Source organism: Balaenoptera musculus, chromosome 6 (genome assembly GCF_009873245.2).
Source record: "Balaenoptera musculus isolate JJ_BM4_2016_0621 chromosome 6, mBalMus1.pri.v3, whole genome shotgun sequence".
Lineage (NCBI taxonomy): Eukaryota > Metazoa > Chordata > Mammalia > Artiodactyla > Balaenopteridae > Balaenoptera > Balaenoptera musculus.
In genome coordinates, this window is record NC_045790.1 from 31538889 (window position 1) to 31556346 (window position 17458).

The 17458-nt window shown below is 38.8% G+C and overlaps 1 protein-coding gene across 7 annotated transcripts in view; it reads left to right on the forward strand.

Annotated features, from left to right (window-relative positions):
* TUT7 (terminal uridylyl transferase 7) overlaps positions 1-13313 on the forward strand; it is a 60765-nt gene extending 47452 nt beyond the window's left edge. For 2 of the 7 annotated variants that reach the window (XM_036854822.1, XM_036854821.1), the window contains exons 27-29: positions 687-763; positions 1129-1192; positions 12289-13313. In XM_036854822.1, coding sequence (XP_036710717.1) covers positions 687-763; positions 1129-1192; positions 12289-12356 — 209 coding nt within the window. In that variant the 3' untranslated portion in view covers positions 12357-13313. The other 5 variants (XM_036854826.1, XM_036854825.1, XR_005020241.1 and 2 more) reach the window with 4 other exon arrangements.
* Positions 13314-17458: the final 4145 nt, after the last annotated feature.

Consider the following 17458-nt stretch of genomic DNA (forward strand, 5'->3'; position numbering starts at 1 on the left):
TTTACTCAGAGCAGGAGCATTGCGTTCCTCTTTGGTACAACAAAGTGGTGAAGGAATGCCCCTGTCCTCCCGCAGCTTGGATGGATCTCTTCTTTCTAGCTAGTAGCAAGTTTTAAGTTGCCTACTAGTGAAGCTCTCAAAATAGTTAGAGCAGGGAATTCCCTGGCCGTCCAGTGGTTGGGACTCGGGGCGCTTTCACTGCTATGGGCCAATCTGTGGTCAGGGAACTAAGATCTGACCAAAATTTAAAAAAAAAAAAAAAGTAGTTAGAGTGGTGATTCTGGCTGCCTACGGGGCAGTAGCAAATCAAAGAGAGATGGGATATCCTGGGGCAGGGATGGGGTATTATCAAAGCTACGGAAAGCACTAGAATCTTGGTTTCTTCAGACTGCAGTGTTTTCACATTAAATCAAGTAGTCATAATATAAAAGTAAAATAAAAAGGGGAGGAATGGGGCTAGAGTATGGTGAATTTCCTCCAAGAGCAAAATTAAAAATAATCAGCTTCTTTCTATCTGAAAATTATGTTGCTCCCACTCATTTCTTCCAGTACGTTATGGTTTTGTCCACACAGTATACTGAGTAGAGTTTCTGTCATATCAACAGAAAATCTTTCTGTGAAAGTTTGAAACAGGGCTGCTACTTTCAATTTAAAGTAGGAACAAAAAGTGCTGATTTCTTTCTCAGGTCTGTCTAAATCTGATTGTGTATTTGGATCCCCTTCTTCACCTAGCCCTTTGAGACCAACTGGCGCATTTGTTCAGGTAAACCTAGCTCAGGCCTGAGCAGGAAGCCCTCCCATCCTCCGTCTCTCCTGCAAACACGTACTGAGTGCTAGCAGCTCTGTGCCAGGTGCTCAGAGGCGCTGGGCTGCCCCAGGCCCTGTCTCCATCCTCGTGGCTCCTCTGCTCTGCCTGAGGCGCAGGGTGCGGTGAGCTTGCTGTGCACCAGCTCGCCAGGTGTGCTTTAAGGGGTCCTGCAGATAGATGTGTCTTGCTTGTTGATTAACTTGCAAAGTTCTGCCACCCACGTGCCTAATTTCAGCTCTCCTTGGATTTGGTTACAGTTTTCAGGCTGTTTCGGATGCTGTTCCTTTCGACTTTGTAAACCAGTCTATTTCATTTTTTAGGCAGTGCTTTTACATGAAGACCAAAAGAAACAAAAAACATCTATATTTTTGAGTCCCCAGTCAGGTATGTGGGTTTGAAAAAAAAAAAATGTGTGTTATTTTATTTACTGCATAGTGTACCACATGCCTTTTGAGGCACTTCCTTTGAATAAGTGGTTTTAACAGGGATTGGACATCAGAATCACTTGGGGAACTTTTAAAAATACAGCTGCCCTGCCCCCACCTTCATTTCTTAAATCAGATGCTTCAGGGGCTAGGCTTAGGCCTGTGTATTTTTTAAATGTTCTAGGTGATTCTTATACAATCCTTGAGTAGGAACCATAGTCTAGTTATTTGTTCCTCTTCTTTTTGTTTCTGCTTTGAAATTGCCACTGTCTTGTCAGCAGTGTATTCTCCTCATGGAGATTATTTACCATGCACCAAAGTAAGGAAAGAAAGTAATCATGACCTGAACACTGTCTCTCTCAGCTGCGTCATTTATTCATTCCTTCAACAAATATTTATTAAGCCACACTTCCCACCCACCCACCCCCTCTAAGTTCAGGGTGTGGTTCTAAACACTGAAGATACAGCAGTGAACCAGCAAAGCCCCTTCTCTCATTTCCTCTGCATTCTTGTCAGAAGAGAGAGAAATATTTCATGTGGGACAGATGCTAAGAAATATAAAGCAGGAAAAGGGAAAGAGAATGTTGGGAGGGAGGAGGCCTCTCTGATAAAGTAACATTTAAGCAGAGAATCAAGTGAAAGAAAGAGGCAAGTCAAGAGGAAATTGGAGTTAGACTCTTACAACAGAGCTGAGAACAGTTTTGTCCTGGGTGGGTGACACTAAGTGGGATGAGGGTAAGGAGGGTTGGTTGGAGATGAGGTCAAGGGTATACAACTGGGGGTCATGCAGCTCCTTCAGCAGTGGTAGGGATGGGATTTTTTTTCTCTACATGAGATGGGCAACTGTTGGAGGGTTTTGAGCAAAGGAGTGGTATTATCTGAATTGTTTTAAAAGGTTCATTATGCCGTGAGGAGGCAAGGGTGAAAATTCAAACCAACAGGGAGGCTCCTGCTATAGTTCAGGGGAGAGCAGAGGACGGCTTAGATGTGGGTAGAAGGGGTGGAGGAAGTGAGGACTGCTAATGTTCTGGAGACTTTAAAGGTAGCGCCAACATGATCTGTTGATGGGTTAGATGATAAAGCATGACAGAAAATCATGAGATTTTGAGAATCAGAGCTGACACTGTGATGTTTGCTCTGAGCAGCTAGAAGAATGGAGTTTGAATTTCCTGTGCTGGGGAACCGTCAGGAAGAACAGATCATGGGGAGAAGTAGAGTTCGGTTTTAGACATGTAAAAGTTTTAAGAGACCTGCTAGATATTGGGTAGAGATGTTGAGTAGCCAAGTAGATATAGGAGCCTGGCATTTAGAGCAAAATCCAGGCTGCAGATATGAATTTGAGGATGCTCAGTGTATAATAGATGGTAGTTAAGCCCTGGGTCTGACTGCGATCACTTAGAAAAGAGAAAAAGCATATAGAGGATCAGGCAAAATAAACCAAGGAGACACAGGAAAAATGGTTCATGGGGGAGGAGAAGCAGCAAGTTGGGTCCTGGAGTCCAAATGGAGAAAGTGCCTCAAAGAGGGAGAATTGACTTCGTGCAAATTGCTGCTCATAGGTCTGTGCACCGAAGACTGAGAATTCAGCATTTTATTTGGCAACACAGAAGTCACTCACTGTGACTTTGAAAAGAGCCATTTCTTTGGAGTGGAGGACAGAAAAACCTGATTGTAGAGAATTGTGGTGAGAAGTGCTGGAAGAACTGTAGGCTACCTAACTTCAGCTGTGGGTTAGTGCCAGGTGGGGTTAGTGCCCCATCCCCACCCAGGCCCCAGGCCTAAGGAAAGATGCTAAAAGGGAGAGGGAAATGGGAGGCTGTGAAGGCCTTCTCTTTCTCTTTCTTTCTCTCTCTCTAATCTTCAATAAAGTAGAGTTAAAGGAGGAATATTATATAAGCAAATAGAGCATGTGTACTCTTTTTAACTCGATTGTATTGTTGATGAGAAAAGTTAAGTTTTTGAAATTTTAAAACTTCATTGATATAACCTGACATTTTTATATATAATGTAAAACAAGCCACATATTTTATGCTCAGCTTTTACATATTGTGTCTTATTGCTAATGTGCAAAGAATGTTTGCTTTTAGATTGGAGAGGTGCCTGTGTTAGTTACAGAGTGTGAAGAGGCTAATCTGTATCTACCATCAGGTGTCGGTTTCTGAGAGAGAGGGCTCTCAGAGCCTCAGCAGCCTAAAGAGTCCCACCATAGAGAGAGCTCTTCCCAGCTTTCACCAAACCAGGCTGAAATAAGCCAGGGCACAGTGATCTCACCCTGGGAAAGCTGAGAGCTCCAGGCGAAGAGTATTTGGTTGTTTCTACTTTGAATGTTAACAAGAGAAAAATTAATTGACTTATTAAATTATTTAAGTACTTCCGTTTCTGTCAGTACCACGATGAATTATCTCCAGTATATAAAATGATCTACATAGAAGTAGGCATTTATTTTTATGATATGCTAATTTTACAGTTGGGTTTTTTTTTTTAATGATTGGGAAAAACATTTGAAATGGCATCACATCTCTTTACAATCAAAATTTAAAAGGCCTGAGTATTGAGATTGGTATGCAGAGTGAGGTAGAACAACTCAAAGAGAAACAGAAATCTTCAGAGAATTGCCACCCTTACCCAAAAGGGGAATATGGTGTCCATGAAAGGTAAAGACATAGGAGACTCTGTAAGAACAGGCGAGAGCAGCTCTTTCCTGGGAAGGTCTTGTAATTGCTGTCAGTGGAATGCATGGACTTAAAAATAAGAAAGGTTCTACTGGGAAAACCCTCAAAATGAAATTGTGTGAAAAGAGAATGGGGCCTATCGTGAGAGGATTTGATTGACAATGGCAGCATGAAAGATGGATGAGGAGATTGACAGGCTGCCTCTGAAAGCTACTTCAACAGATGAAAGTGTTTGGGAAACAGACTCCACTGCAGTTTGTGGGCTTGTTTCCCGTAGATCCTCTGAGAGTTTGAGGATCACATAGTTACCAGATGTAAACAAGGCAGAAGAGTGTTGTTTTTACAAGCTTCAGCCTTGAACAGGCATTTCCAGAACATTTTACGTAAGAAAATACTGATCCTTGCTTAGTTGAGATATTTGTTTTGCCAAGGATAAGGTGTTTCTGAATATCGGCTTTGCCATCAGATTGCATGGTGTGATTTCTAGCTTGTGATCTTATCCTCCACTTCCTTCAGTTTCCTCATCTGTTACAAGGGGATAATAGCACTACTATCACTTGCCTGGTACGGCTGTTGAGAAACCCTTGTAAAAGCACTTAGAATGGTAGCTGCATGCAGCGAGGGCGGAGGTTGGTGGGGGGACGGGGGGTACTGATGGGGTTGATATTCCCGCAGGGCATCTGTCGGCATTGCTTCTGCTAAAGGCTTTGCACATCTTGAGAGTAAAACTTTATAATTGTATAATTTTTTAAGTGAGGGAGAAATACAGATATTAGACATATGCCTAGAAATGGCATTACCAATTGACAGTAAGTTAGGATTTCAATAAATTGTCTTCTGAGTAAAAGACTTACATATTTATAAATCATTTGAATGACTGTAAAACTTAACTTTTTTTTTCTGTAGTAAGTTTATTACAATAAATAGGTTTACTTTATACCAGAAAAGAAAACATAGGTGGTTAAAATTTATCCTTTCCAATAAATTAAACTTCAAGTTTAATTTATTGACAACTGTTAATACTGTCAAATTTACCCATGATAAATTTATACAAGTTATCTATGTTGTTATAGATGTGAAATATGTCTCAACTATAAGTAGTATTAAGTTTCCGAAAAGCTCTTCCTTTTCACAGGCTTATTTATCTGTGATGCACGGGTAGTTTCCTAACAAGAGCCTGCTGGTATGGACAGCCTCTGCTCTCACACATCAGCTATATTGGCCTTAGAAGAGATTAGCTGCTCTGAGCTCCAGATGTCACATTTATAAAATTGGCAGTAGCACCACCTGTGTCATCGGGTGCTGAGAAGATTAAAGCACCCATTCAGTAGTAAGCACTCAACCAAGTTCTCTTTTCCTCTCCTGATACCTCCCTCCATTCCTTTCCACTAGGCTATGTATAGTTCTTAACTCTCAAATGTGATAGTAGTAGATAGAAAATTCCATGAATTTCCTTGATCTTCATTGTTTCCTCCCTCCCCCACATACACACAGCCAGCACAGTGCCTTAGATGTTCAGTAAGTTTGGAAGAATGATCAAGAATACGAGCGTTAAAATCAGACTTAACTTGAGTTTGAAATCCAGCTCAGTCATTTACTAGCTGCATTACCTCTGTCAAGTTATCGAACCTCTCAGTGCCTCAGTTTCCTTGTGGATAAATTGGGGCTAATATCTCACAGGGCAATTGTAAGGATTAATTTCATATATGTAAAGCCCTTAACACAGCATCTGGCACACATCACTCAATAAATTATTACTACTCTTATTACTGTGGTTAACAGAAAGTCTCCAACCATGATGTAATTCTCTCTAACTTCTAGGACAAATATATAATGGAAAGTTTTAACAAAACAGGAGCATGTGGAGATTGGAGAACCATAGTCATAAACTGTTCGGTATGAGAATCTCAAAAAACTAACATTTTTCTATTTCTTAATCCTCTACCGTTTTTGCAAAGAAAATTACTTTTCAAAAGAAACTACCTCTGTCTCTTCATTTATTCCATTTTAATCCCAGGATTTGAAATCTTAAGAATTGGAGATACTATAAGAGATTGGTGGATATCTTTTCTCCTTCATGCTGATGTATACTTTTTTCCTTGACCAGAATGTTAAAGCCTACTTATTAAAAACAAAAACACAGGGCTTCCCTGGTGGTGCAGTGGTTGAGAATCTGCCTGCCATTGCAGGGCACACGGGTTCGAGCCCTGGTCTGGGAAGATCCCACATGCCGCGGAGCAACTGGGCCCGTGAGCCACAATTACTGAGCCTGCGCGTCTGGAGCCTGTGCTCCGCAACAAGAGAGGCCGCAATAGTGAGAGGCCCGCGCACTGCGATGAAGAGTGGCCCCCGCTTGCCACAACTAGAGGAAGCCCTCGCGCGGAAACGAGGACCCAACACAGCCATAAATAAATAAATAAAATTAAAAAAAAAAAAAAACAAAAACACAGTTCTCTTTATGATAGTAAATTTAAAATAATAGAAGCACTTTTTAAAAACCATATGGGGAAATCTTAGTATCAGTGAATATAGATCATTCTTTTTCATACCCTTCTTGATATTCCAGTATATGAATATACATTATTTATTTAAGCATTCCTTATTAATGAACTAGCTCTTTTCAAACATTTGTTATGTCAGTGTTTTCAAAACTTTTTTGCTCGCATACTCTCCCCCAAAATGTTGACCCACCAATATATCTCCTTGTATGTGTTTTGAGTTTTTTTTTTTAAAGGAAGTCCTTTATTTTTATTTTTTATTTATTTATTTATTTACTTTTGGCTCTGTTGGGTCTTCGTTTCTGTGCAAGGGCTTTCTCTAGTTGCGGCAAGCGGGGGCCACTCTTCATCGCGGTGCACAGGCCTCTCACTATCGCGGCCTCTCTTGTTGCAGAGCACAAGCTCCAGATGCGCAGGCTCAGTAGTTGTGGCTCACAGGCCTAGTTGCTCCGCGGCATGTGGGATCTTCCCAGACGGGGGCTCGAACCCATGTCCCTGCATTGGCAGGCAGGTTCTCAACCACTGTGCCACCAGGGAAGCCCCTGTGTTTAAGATTATATCTCAGTTTTTCATCATAATTGCAAAACATGTAATTTCTGGTGGTTTTTTGTAAATATTGGCATTTTAAAAACAAAACTTTTACATCAGCCTTAAATGTATCAAATGAAATATAAATATTATTGCAGAAATTTTACATCTTTTTTTTTTCGCCTTGAATTCTTGTTTCACTTCCATGGAATTTTATCTTAAGATGATACCTTTTTATCATATATATTTCAAGCATTTTATTGACCAGCCTATCATACTTATCTGCAACAGAAGTGTTTATATAAATTGAATTTTTAAGCTTTTTATTAAATCTCAAAGTGTAAAAATTTCTTCTAAATTATTTTTATAGTTATAAGAATAATATAATTAACCAAAACAAATGTTACAAATTTTGATTAAAAATTGCTTTTTATGTTTACTTACTGAAAATGACTGTCCTTTAATTAGATGGGATTTTTTTCCCCATGCATTCATTTATCTTTGGATCAGTACTACTTATTGCAGGAATGAAACAGTGAATCATTTCTATTCCTAATCTTTTTGTTTTTATACTTGGTAAACATTGAGAAACCTCATTAGTCTTCATGATAGCAAATTAAAATAAGAAATACCTTTAGGAGTCTGGGAAGGGAAGATGTATTACAACAGTGCCACTCAGTTATTTTCATTCCTTTTTAATTAAATGACCAAAAATCACATAGTAATGCATCATCAGAAATTATTTTGATGGTCATCAGCTATCAGTGTAATTTCATGAAAGCTAAAAATTTGGGTTTTTATTAGAGGCATTCACATTTTGTCACAGATACCAGCATTTTGTGTGCCTCCCTGCCTCCCAAGGCTTTCTTTTTCACCCTGGGGCAACGTACCACATTAAGAGGTGGATGGTTAGAAGGTATGCCTCTCTGTCTTGTGAAAGGGGAAAGAAAAAGTGGTGTGATTCCTGAGAACCAGCCCAAAGCCCGGGCCACAAAGGCATTCGCAGGGAGAACTCAGAAATTGAAGCACTGTGGTCAACTCTCTGATTGCCCAACGAATACATTAAGCACTTGTCCTGTTAAGCTATTCAGGAATACAAGTACCCAAGGTTGAAGACCACTGTTTAAACATTATAATGTATATTTGCATGTTTGTCTAGTTATTTCCTCAGGATAAATACCCGCTTAGGAGGATAATAGGTTTAAAAGTATGCATGTTTCGGGACTTCCCTGGTGGCGCAGTGGTTGAGAATCTGCCTGCCAATGCAGGGGACACGGGTTCGAGCCCTGGTCTGGGAAGATCCCACATGCCGCGGAGCAACTGGGCCCGTGAGCCACAACTACTGAGCCTGCGCGTCTGGAGCCCGTGCTCCGCAACAAGAGAGGCGGCGATAATGAGAGGCCCGCGCACCGCGATGAAGAGTGGCCCCCACTTGCCGCAACTAGAAAAAGCCCTCGCACAGAAACGAAGACCCGACACAGCCATAAATAAATAAAAATAAATAAATAAAAATTTAAAAAAAAAAAAGGTTCATCGGCCCTTTTAAAAAAAAAAACAGTATGCATGTTTCGACAGAGATACAATTAATGCCACGTTGTGATTGTTGACAATCTCAGAGAGTCATTCACAACCTTTCCATACCCTCACTTCATTAGGGTAGTCTTTTTTGCCAGTCTGCTTGAAGTTCTACTGTTACCATTGAACACTAACATTTCCCACATTTTCATTTGTATTTCTTCATGTTGTATCTTTGTATTTTCGTTGAGGATTCATTTTTGTCTTTAGTTCTTTCTACTTAGAAATTCATTCATGCTTTGTCAAATGTGTTACAGTAGCCTTCGCCACCACCACCAGTTTATTATTCTTTCAGCCTCATTTATGATTTATTTTGCCATACATACATTTGTTTTGTTTGTTTTAGTAGTTTGATCTAGCCAACTTTAGGGTAGTTTCAAGTCATGCTTACACAATTTTAAGAATTTCATGTGCTTCCCTCAGATTACATACAAATTCATATTTTATTTCTAGCAGTTTTATCTTTTTTTCTGGCCGCGCCATGCGGTATGCAGGTTCTTAGTTCCCAACCAGGGATCGAATATGTGCCCCCTGTACTGGAAGTGTGGAGACTTAACCACTGGACTGCCAGGGAAGTCGCATAGTTTTATCTTTTTACATGTGAATTTTTTATATGAAGTTTCTTCAGGTATGATGAGATTTTATATATATATATATATGGGATTACATGTTTAAGTGATGCAGTAATAAAACTATAAGTACTATTCTTAGAAAAGAATGGTTTCTTAACATTTTGGGGAAAAATTTTTTTAAAGATACAAATAATATAACAACTACCCATCTACTAGAGAATTGGCGTTATTTTTTCACATTTTCTTTTCAATCATTTGTTAATAAAAGGTTAAGATGGTGACTACCCCAGGCCCATTCTGTCTGTCATGTCCCCCTCCATCCCAGAGGATCCATTATTATGACTTCAGGTACCCGTTCTTTTTAAGCCCTTACATGTGTATCCTTTAACATATGTATCCTTGGTGACTATTTAAATTTAAATGACATATCACACTGTATAATAAGAATGTTCTACAACCTGCTTTTTTATATCTATTTAACGAAATTATTTTTAAATTTATATATGTTATTGTATATAGATTTAGCCTCTTTCTTTACAGTATTGCATCATACGAATACAGAATATTTTATGTAGCCATTACCTAGTACGTGAACATTTAGATTACCTCTGATTGTTTCCTATTATAAACAGTGTTGTAGTGAACATTCTTGTGTGAGTCTTCTTGAGCATGTTTTAGAGATTCTATAGGGTTTGAGTACCTAGAAGTCAAATTGTTGGTTCATAGCACATTTTCATATGTGCATATGTGCCTTTTCAGTTTAGTTAGATACTTTCCTATACCCTCTTATTGGTTGAAACAATTGTCACTCCCATCAGCAGTGTTTATTCTTACAAATCTGATGAGTGAAAAATACTTTGGTGTTGTTCTAATGGGTATTTTTTTGACTCTGGTGATGCTAAGCACCTTTTTCTATGTTTACTGGCCAGTTGGAGTTCCTCTTCTGTGAGTTGTCTGTTCAGATCATTTGCCCATTTTCCTGTTGCATTATCATTTCCTTAATAATTTACAAGGGTTCTTCATTCTGAATACTGAGAATTTATTATTATATACTTCCTTAATATCTTCCTCCAGTATATCTTGTCTTTCACCTTGTATCTATTGCCACTTCAGTTTTTAATTTTGAGATAATCAGATGATTGGTTTTCCCTGATTAGTTTTCATGGACATGTGATTCATGATTTTAGGGTTATCTTTCAGAAATTCTTCCCTAGCCTGAGGTTATAAAGATATGCATCTGTATTTTTTTCTAATAGCTTTAAAACCTTATTTTTCCTATTTAGATCTTTAATCCATCTGAATTGTGTATAGAATATGAGGTATAGTGATCTAAATTTTTGTCCCTCGAGTGAAAAGCCTGTCCTCAATACTTTGTGCAGTTCAGAATATCAAAGATGTGCATTTTTGACCAGTAGACACTCTGTGGTATAAATATGGTATTTATACACAAGTAGAGTGCTTTGAATCTTCCTGACATAGCACTCATTTTTCACTGTGAGTTGACTATCTAGATGTCCTGCTTTGAAAAGTTTGCTTTTGGGGGGCATAAGTTTATATGTGCATACTTAATATTTTGGCTTTGGACATTTTAGAAAGTATAGTTTAAGCAAAATGAAAATAAAAGCCATTTATACTTGTCCTGTTCTAGAGCGTTAACTATTATTTAGGTTTTAGAGGTAAAATCTTCCCATCTTTTTACATCAGTGTAATGATAATAGTTAGCATTTATTGAGTACTTTCTATGTGCCAGGTACTATTCAGTTGCTTTACATGTATTAATTAATTTAATCATCACAATAACTCCAAGGGGGTAGGTGTTATTGCCCTTATTTTACAGATAAGGAAAATGAGGCACCAAATATCTGATTGGTAGGGTTTTTCCTTTTTCCTTTTTTAATTTTTAGTTTTAATGAAAATATTATTCATGTGGTTTTATAACCTGCTTTTTTTCATGTTATTAATTATCCTTCTCTGCATACCTAATAATCCTATTGTGTTCATGATATACTTAGTCATATCACAAGTTCTGGACACTTGAGTTGTTTGCATACTTAAATTATTGTAAGGTTTGGATGAATATTCCTTTACAAAATTTCTACCCACTTCCCTGTCCTTCTCATCTTCCTTCAAACAATTTGGTGGTTAGGAATTGGTATCTTGTTTGCATTTCTTTGATTACCCATTGATATTGAATATTTTTTATATACTTATGTGCTGTTTTTTTCTCTTTCATATATTGCTTTTTCTTTCACCAGCTATCTATTGGTGTTCATCTTTTCTCTATTGATTTGTAACTTCTTTAGTACTAAGCATAGAAAGCCTTTTTCATAAATAAAACATAAAGTGATGTACTTAGGAAACTCTTTCCCCACCCCGAGATTGTATAAATATTCACTAGTTCTTATACTTTGACTCTCTTATATTTAACTCTATAATTCATTTGGAATTAGGTGGGGAGGAAAAGTATGATGTGAGGAAGGAAACTTATCTAACCCTTTTCTTCCAAAATTACTTATTTGACACAATACCAGTTATTGAACAATCCATACTTTCCCCCATTGGTTTGAAATGTATATAATCAATGTGTATAACCTTTGTTATATACTACTTTCTTACAAGTAATCACTTAAGAATTTCTCAATTTTCTTGCTTTGTTGATCTATTTGTTTAGACTCCAGAACAGAATTTATTAACTGTTCTGTGGTATGCATTTAATTAGCAGTCTTCATTTCTGTCCTTCACCTGTAAATATAATAAATTTCCTTTTTTTCTTTTAAATCAATGAGTTATGGCTACAATATCACCATTCACAGCTTCGTGTCTTCAGAGTAATGATGCAAGATATTTATTTCTGACCAAAGTATTCTTTGCAATCTATTCTGTTTGGTTGCAGATGCAGAGCAGAGCCTTTAAAAGTTCACCTGGCCTTCTGTACCAATATGTAAATAGTGAGCATGCAAATGTATTAAAATGATGTCACTCTAGCAACTCGTCTGCATTTAGAAAGAATGTGACGAGGCTTATGTTTAATAGATAATGTTCTATATATACCTTTTTACAATATATCTAGCCAAATTACTTGATTCGAAACAAGTGACCAGTATGAAAAGTTTCTGTGAATAATTAACAATAAGAAGTAATTGTATGGCGTTTACGATAAAGTGAGGCTTGTTTCATTTATGTTGGGTTTTGTTTTTTCCCCTCCTCTAGGTAGCCTTTCCAGTAAATATATGACTCAGGGAAAAGCCTCAGCGAAGAGGACCCAGCAGGAATCATGAGGGAAGGAAAATGCCGCACTCTAAATGGCCACTCAGGCGTTCCTATTCACTTTGAAAATTAGGTTCATTTCACAGGACACAGCAGCATAGATCAGGCTTCAACTTAACATTTAAGGGAAATGTCAGATTTTTTTTTTAACTTAATGAAATTGGTAATGAGGAAAAAAATTTTTAATATAGTCTTACCTACTACAAATCCCTGTAGATTTAAGGATTTTAATAGAAAGCCATGATGTATGTATTGAAGACAGGTTTAAAAAAAAAAATGTAACTATGGGCCAGTATTCAGGAATACAATTTCATGCTTTTTAATTCTTTCAAAGCACACTAAAAATGGTGTGCTGATAAACTCCAAGTAAATTAATCCTTTTTTTCTCTTATAAATCCTTTTTGTTTGTTTGTTTTGAAGAGGGGAAATTATATTTATTGTTGTTGACTGAATCCTTGTGTGAAAACGTGTCAAATATGTGTGAACTGCCACTACTGTATTTACGATTTACAAACCTTACTTTATTGATATTTGTAGAAGAAGTGATAACGTGAACATGAGTACCTATTTATGTGAGCCTTCCATGGATGAGCAGTGCCACTGAGGGGCTTTTAGTTTTTTTGCCTCTCTAATTTTAAGTAAGTTAACATATAACTACGATGGTCATAAAAATGAAGTAAGGAAAACAAGAGTCCTGTTTGCTGCTAAAAACATTTTCAAAGGAAAAATGACAGAAGTAATTTTTACTTTTTATGATATTCAGAAATTAGGGTGGAGGACTTTTAAAATCCCTGATTATTAAAGAGGCTATCTCTGCCAATCATGAGTTTGATTGGTATCATTTTGGTCTGACTGGAGCCCTCCTGGAACTGTTTCTCTAATTCACAAGCCCTTCAGAAGTAGTACATGGTCTAAACTATGCCTCGGTTTATTTATCATTTTGAAATAAAATCAGATTTTCAACCTGTGATTCTATCCACATTACTTTCCACTGAGAGTCCTAAATTTCCTGAGGAAACTAGGTCAAGGATTAAGGGCAGTACAGATCTGCTCCTCTTTATCCCATGTTCCCTTTACATGTGCTCATTCGATCTAGTGTTTATTGACACCCGATGCCTGCCAAGTCCTGGGAATGTGCAAGTAAGAGGCACAGATTTAGGTGGATGAATGCATAGGAAGGGCTGCAGGGGGTGCTTGCTGGGCAAACATTCCCAGATAGAAGAGGGTTCAGAAAGTAGCACACCTTGTGTGCCCTTCTTTTAAACAAATTACTTGGAGACATTTTCCAGCTAAAAAAGAATCGTATCAAAATTAACTTTAGAGGGGAGTCCCCTTTGGCTTAGTGGTTAGGATTCGGGGCTTTCACTGCTGTAGCCCAGGTTCAGTCCCTGGCCAGGGAACTGAGATACTGCAAGCCACGCGGGGCAGCCAAAAAAAGAAAAAAAAAAATTAACTTTAGAGTAGGGAAGTTGTGGTAGAAAGAATTAGGGATTATTCCTTACTCAGTTTTGAATGAACAGAAACTCATGAATTAACAAGTGAATTAAGCACCCTGGGCTAAAACTGCTCTACCTGACTTTCCTCCGCTGCTCCTCTTTTCTTCTCTTGCCTTCGCGCATGAAAGTCGACTGGACACGTAATTCTTGTCACTTTCTTTGGAAAGACTGTTGATGGCATTCTGTTGTCTTCTGGCATAGTAATGAGATTGGGGCCAACCTGATTTTTGTTCCCTTATAGGTTTTATTTTTCTGCTTGGATGCTTCTGTGTTTATTTCTCCCTGTAACTTTTGTATCAGTGACTTTTGTCTGAAACAAAAGTGAATCCAATGTCTCTCCCCACCTAAGGTTTTTTTTTTTTTAATTTGAGAGAATATCTAAATTCATAATTTTAGTTCTCAAAAATACTTTTGTCTATTCTCAAGTGCCTCTCCCTATCATCTCTTTCCTTTCTGGTTAGGAAAGCTTGTCAAGTTTAACCTCCACGTGACTGGCTTGATTTTTAGTGTCATTCTGCTGTTTGCTGTTTCTAACATGAAGTTTGTTATTGCACTTTTAACTTTCTTGAACTTACCTAACCCACCACCTTCCTTTTCCTCTCATTCTTTTAGTTTGTTCTTATTATCTTCCTTTTCATAGAAACTATATTTTCATATATCCTTTTAAGAATGTTGAAAGTTTCCTACATTTTATTCTGATTTCTAAACTAGATTCTGCCCAATATATTTGATAGCTTTTTGATTTTCAGTTCGTCACTCTGCATCAGTGGGACAGTGACCAGTGTTTGCCAGCAGACCTGGATAATGTATCGCCCTTGGTTCTCTTCACTCCCTTTACTTGGATGCTGGTCACAGCCCCTTCTCAGCACCCCAGCTGGGGGACAGGAACATCTGCTCCATGCTGAGTCCAGTTTCCAGGGCGTGGCTATCTTGCAGATGCAGCTGGTCTGTCTCTTTGCAAGCTCCAAAAATGCCCCACTACCAGGGTTCTCCCTTCCTCTTTTTCTCAGGAACGAACAAAAATATGAAATCCATTTTTTATACCCCCAATCTACACTTTTTAGTCTCTTGCTCAGTGTGTATAGTAGCAGCAATGTGCACACTTCGAGATGTTATTAAATGTTCTCAGATAACTTCAGTTTATTTATTCAAATATATATATATATTCCCCTAGTGGAAAAAATCCTGGGTAGATAAGTCAACAGGGTTCAGTGTTATGGCAAAAAAAAATGTTGAAAAGCAAACAGAATTTAACAAACTTCCCTAAAACTGCAAACATGTGCTTGGTACTTTTTTTTCTTTGAAAGCAGGCTTGTTTGGACAGCAGCAGTCAAGAATTTAGCACACTTTCCACTGAGTGGAATTCTAGGCTTAATTAGGTTCTGGCTCTGCCATTTTTCCAGCTGAGAGTGTGGCAAATCCCCCTGACCTCTTAGCAGTTCATTTTCCTTGCCTGTAAAATGGAAATCATACCTGCCCTTCCACAGTAGTGAGGATCAAGTGCGGTCTTACTAAGAAAACACTTTTTTTTAATGTCTAGAACCCTGAAATTAAATCCTGAAGTGCAGTGTTGAACATTTCCCTATTGTAAGTGTTTAACTTATTAGTGGAAATCTAGAAGTGGTTACAGCTTGTGACCACTTCAACAGTCCCCATACCCACCTAACTTCAACACCACACAACAGCTGCTGCTCTGAGATAAAGGAGCACACATTTTTTTATATAGTCATGAAGACACTTTCTTCTGACATGCCAATTTCTTTCAGGGATCTGCACCAGTTTCAAGTAACATTAGGTATGCCTGATCCACTGACGAGTAGATTACGTGGCTGAGCACATACATGCAAAACAGCCAACAAGTTAACAACTGAGTAGTGTGTATTAAATAGAGGAAAGAAAGCTATTAGTCATACACAGGATCCTCAATCAGAAAATTTAGGACTAAATTTTTTAAATAGTGTCTAAGGCACTTTACTAAAGGGCTTGAGTTTAAGCATCACTTATAAAATAGCCATGCCAGCGCTCCTGCTCTGTGTGGCTCAAAGTAGTGAGGCTCCAATGAGATAATGTGCTCAAGGGTTCTTCTGAAACCTGAACAGTGCTACACAACTGTATAACATTTTTTCAATAATTGATTAAAATGATACATGGCATCTTTTTTTTACATTTTTATTAATAAACTTTATTTTTTAGAGCAGGTTTAGGTTCACAGCAAAATTGAGCAGAAAGTAGAGAGTTCCCTTATGGCCCCTGCAGCACACCAACCTCCACCACTTTCCACATCCTGTACCGAAGTGGGACATACATGGGCACATCATTGTCACCTGGAGTCCATTGTTTACGTTAAGATTCATTCTTGGTGTAGCACATTCCGTGGCTTTGGACAAATGCATAATGACATTGTATCATATGGAGTATTTTCACAATTTATGGCATCTTTGAATATCTATTACCAATTAGCACCCTTTATGGAGCGCTGCTGTGTGCTGTGCAGTCTTCCAAGAGCTTTTCATTTAATCTTCACCGTATCTTTAGGAGACGAGGCATGAGAAGGAACGTGATCACCCACCTAGTCACAGATCACCACCTAGTCAAATCACCCACCTAAAGATGAAACCAAGAGACAATTCCACACTACCGTTGCCTAATCCCAGTTTCTTCTGTGCACAGCGGGGCTTGGAAAACAACTGTTCTCTTACTGTCAATGCGATTGCATCTCAGTAGCAGAGAGAAAATTACTTAACGAATTCTGAACTATCGAATCCTGTAGGCTCCAGGGGATGAAAGATAAACTGGGTTCTAATAAACACTTCACGCTCCGCCCCGTGGTGGTGCGCGTGGCGGGGGGTGAGGGGGAGCCCTCGCCCAGCCCAGCCCAGCATTTTAAAACAAAAATTAAAAACACTTCACTGATTAGTTCTTCCCACGTCAAAATACTGAGCAAGAATCCATCCTCCCCAGCGAGACTCCACAGAACCGCCTCCCTCCTTTTTCCCTTTAGCACTTCGAAATGCCGCCTTTCTTTATGTTCTCCTCCCATCTGCTGGCCCTGCTGCACTTCTCTCCTACCAGGATCTCCAATTCTTCCTTGGACCTTCCGTTTTCCAGGCTTCCTGTGTATGCCTGGGTATAGTGCTGGCTGCACAAGCCTGGGGCTCAGGAATGTTTGCCGAATTAAAGGACAGAAGTCCCTGAGCAGCCACAAGATCTGACAAGCAACAGGTATTCCATCAAGCTATCGACTGGTACTCGCTATAAAGGTATTCCCCGAGCTGCCCAGTCACATCTTACAGTAAAGCTGGATTCCAACCTAAAGCGAACATTGTGTTAGTACCATATTTCAACATCCCAAGCAGCTTGGGGAAAGGCGGGGGAGAGAAGGAGGATATTTATTGAGAATCTGCGGTAATTCTACGGTCTTAAGAACTGCCTAGCTGGACCAAAAAGGAAGACGGAAACGTATGTAGCTGTCCGGGCCTCGAATCCACTCTGCCCTTGAGAACGGCGCCTCCCCGGCCGGTAGACTCCTCTGAGTTCTTAAGCGGCGGGGCAGCACCTTGCCCAAAAGGCAGGGCGTGGAACGGCGCGTCTCCAGAGTCCACAAGTCCGAGCTCATT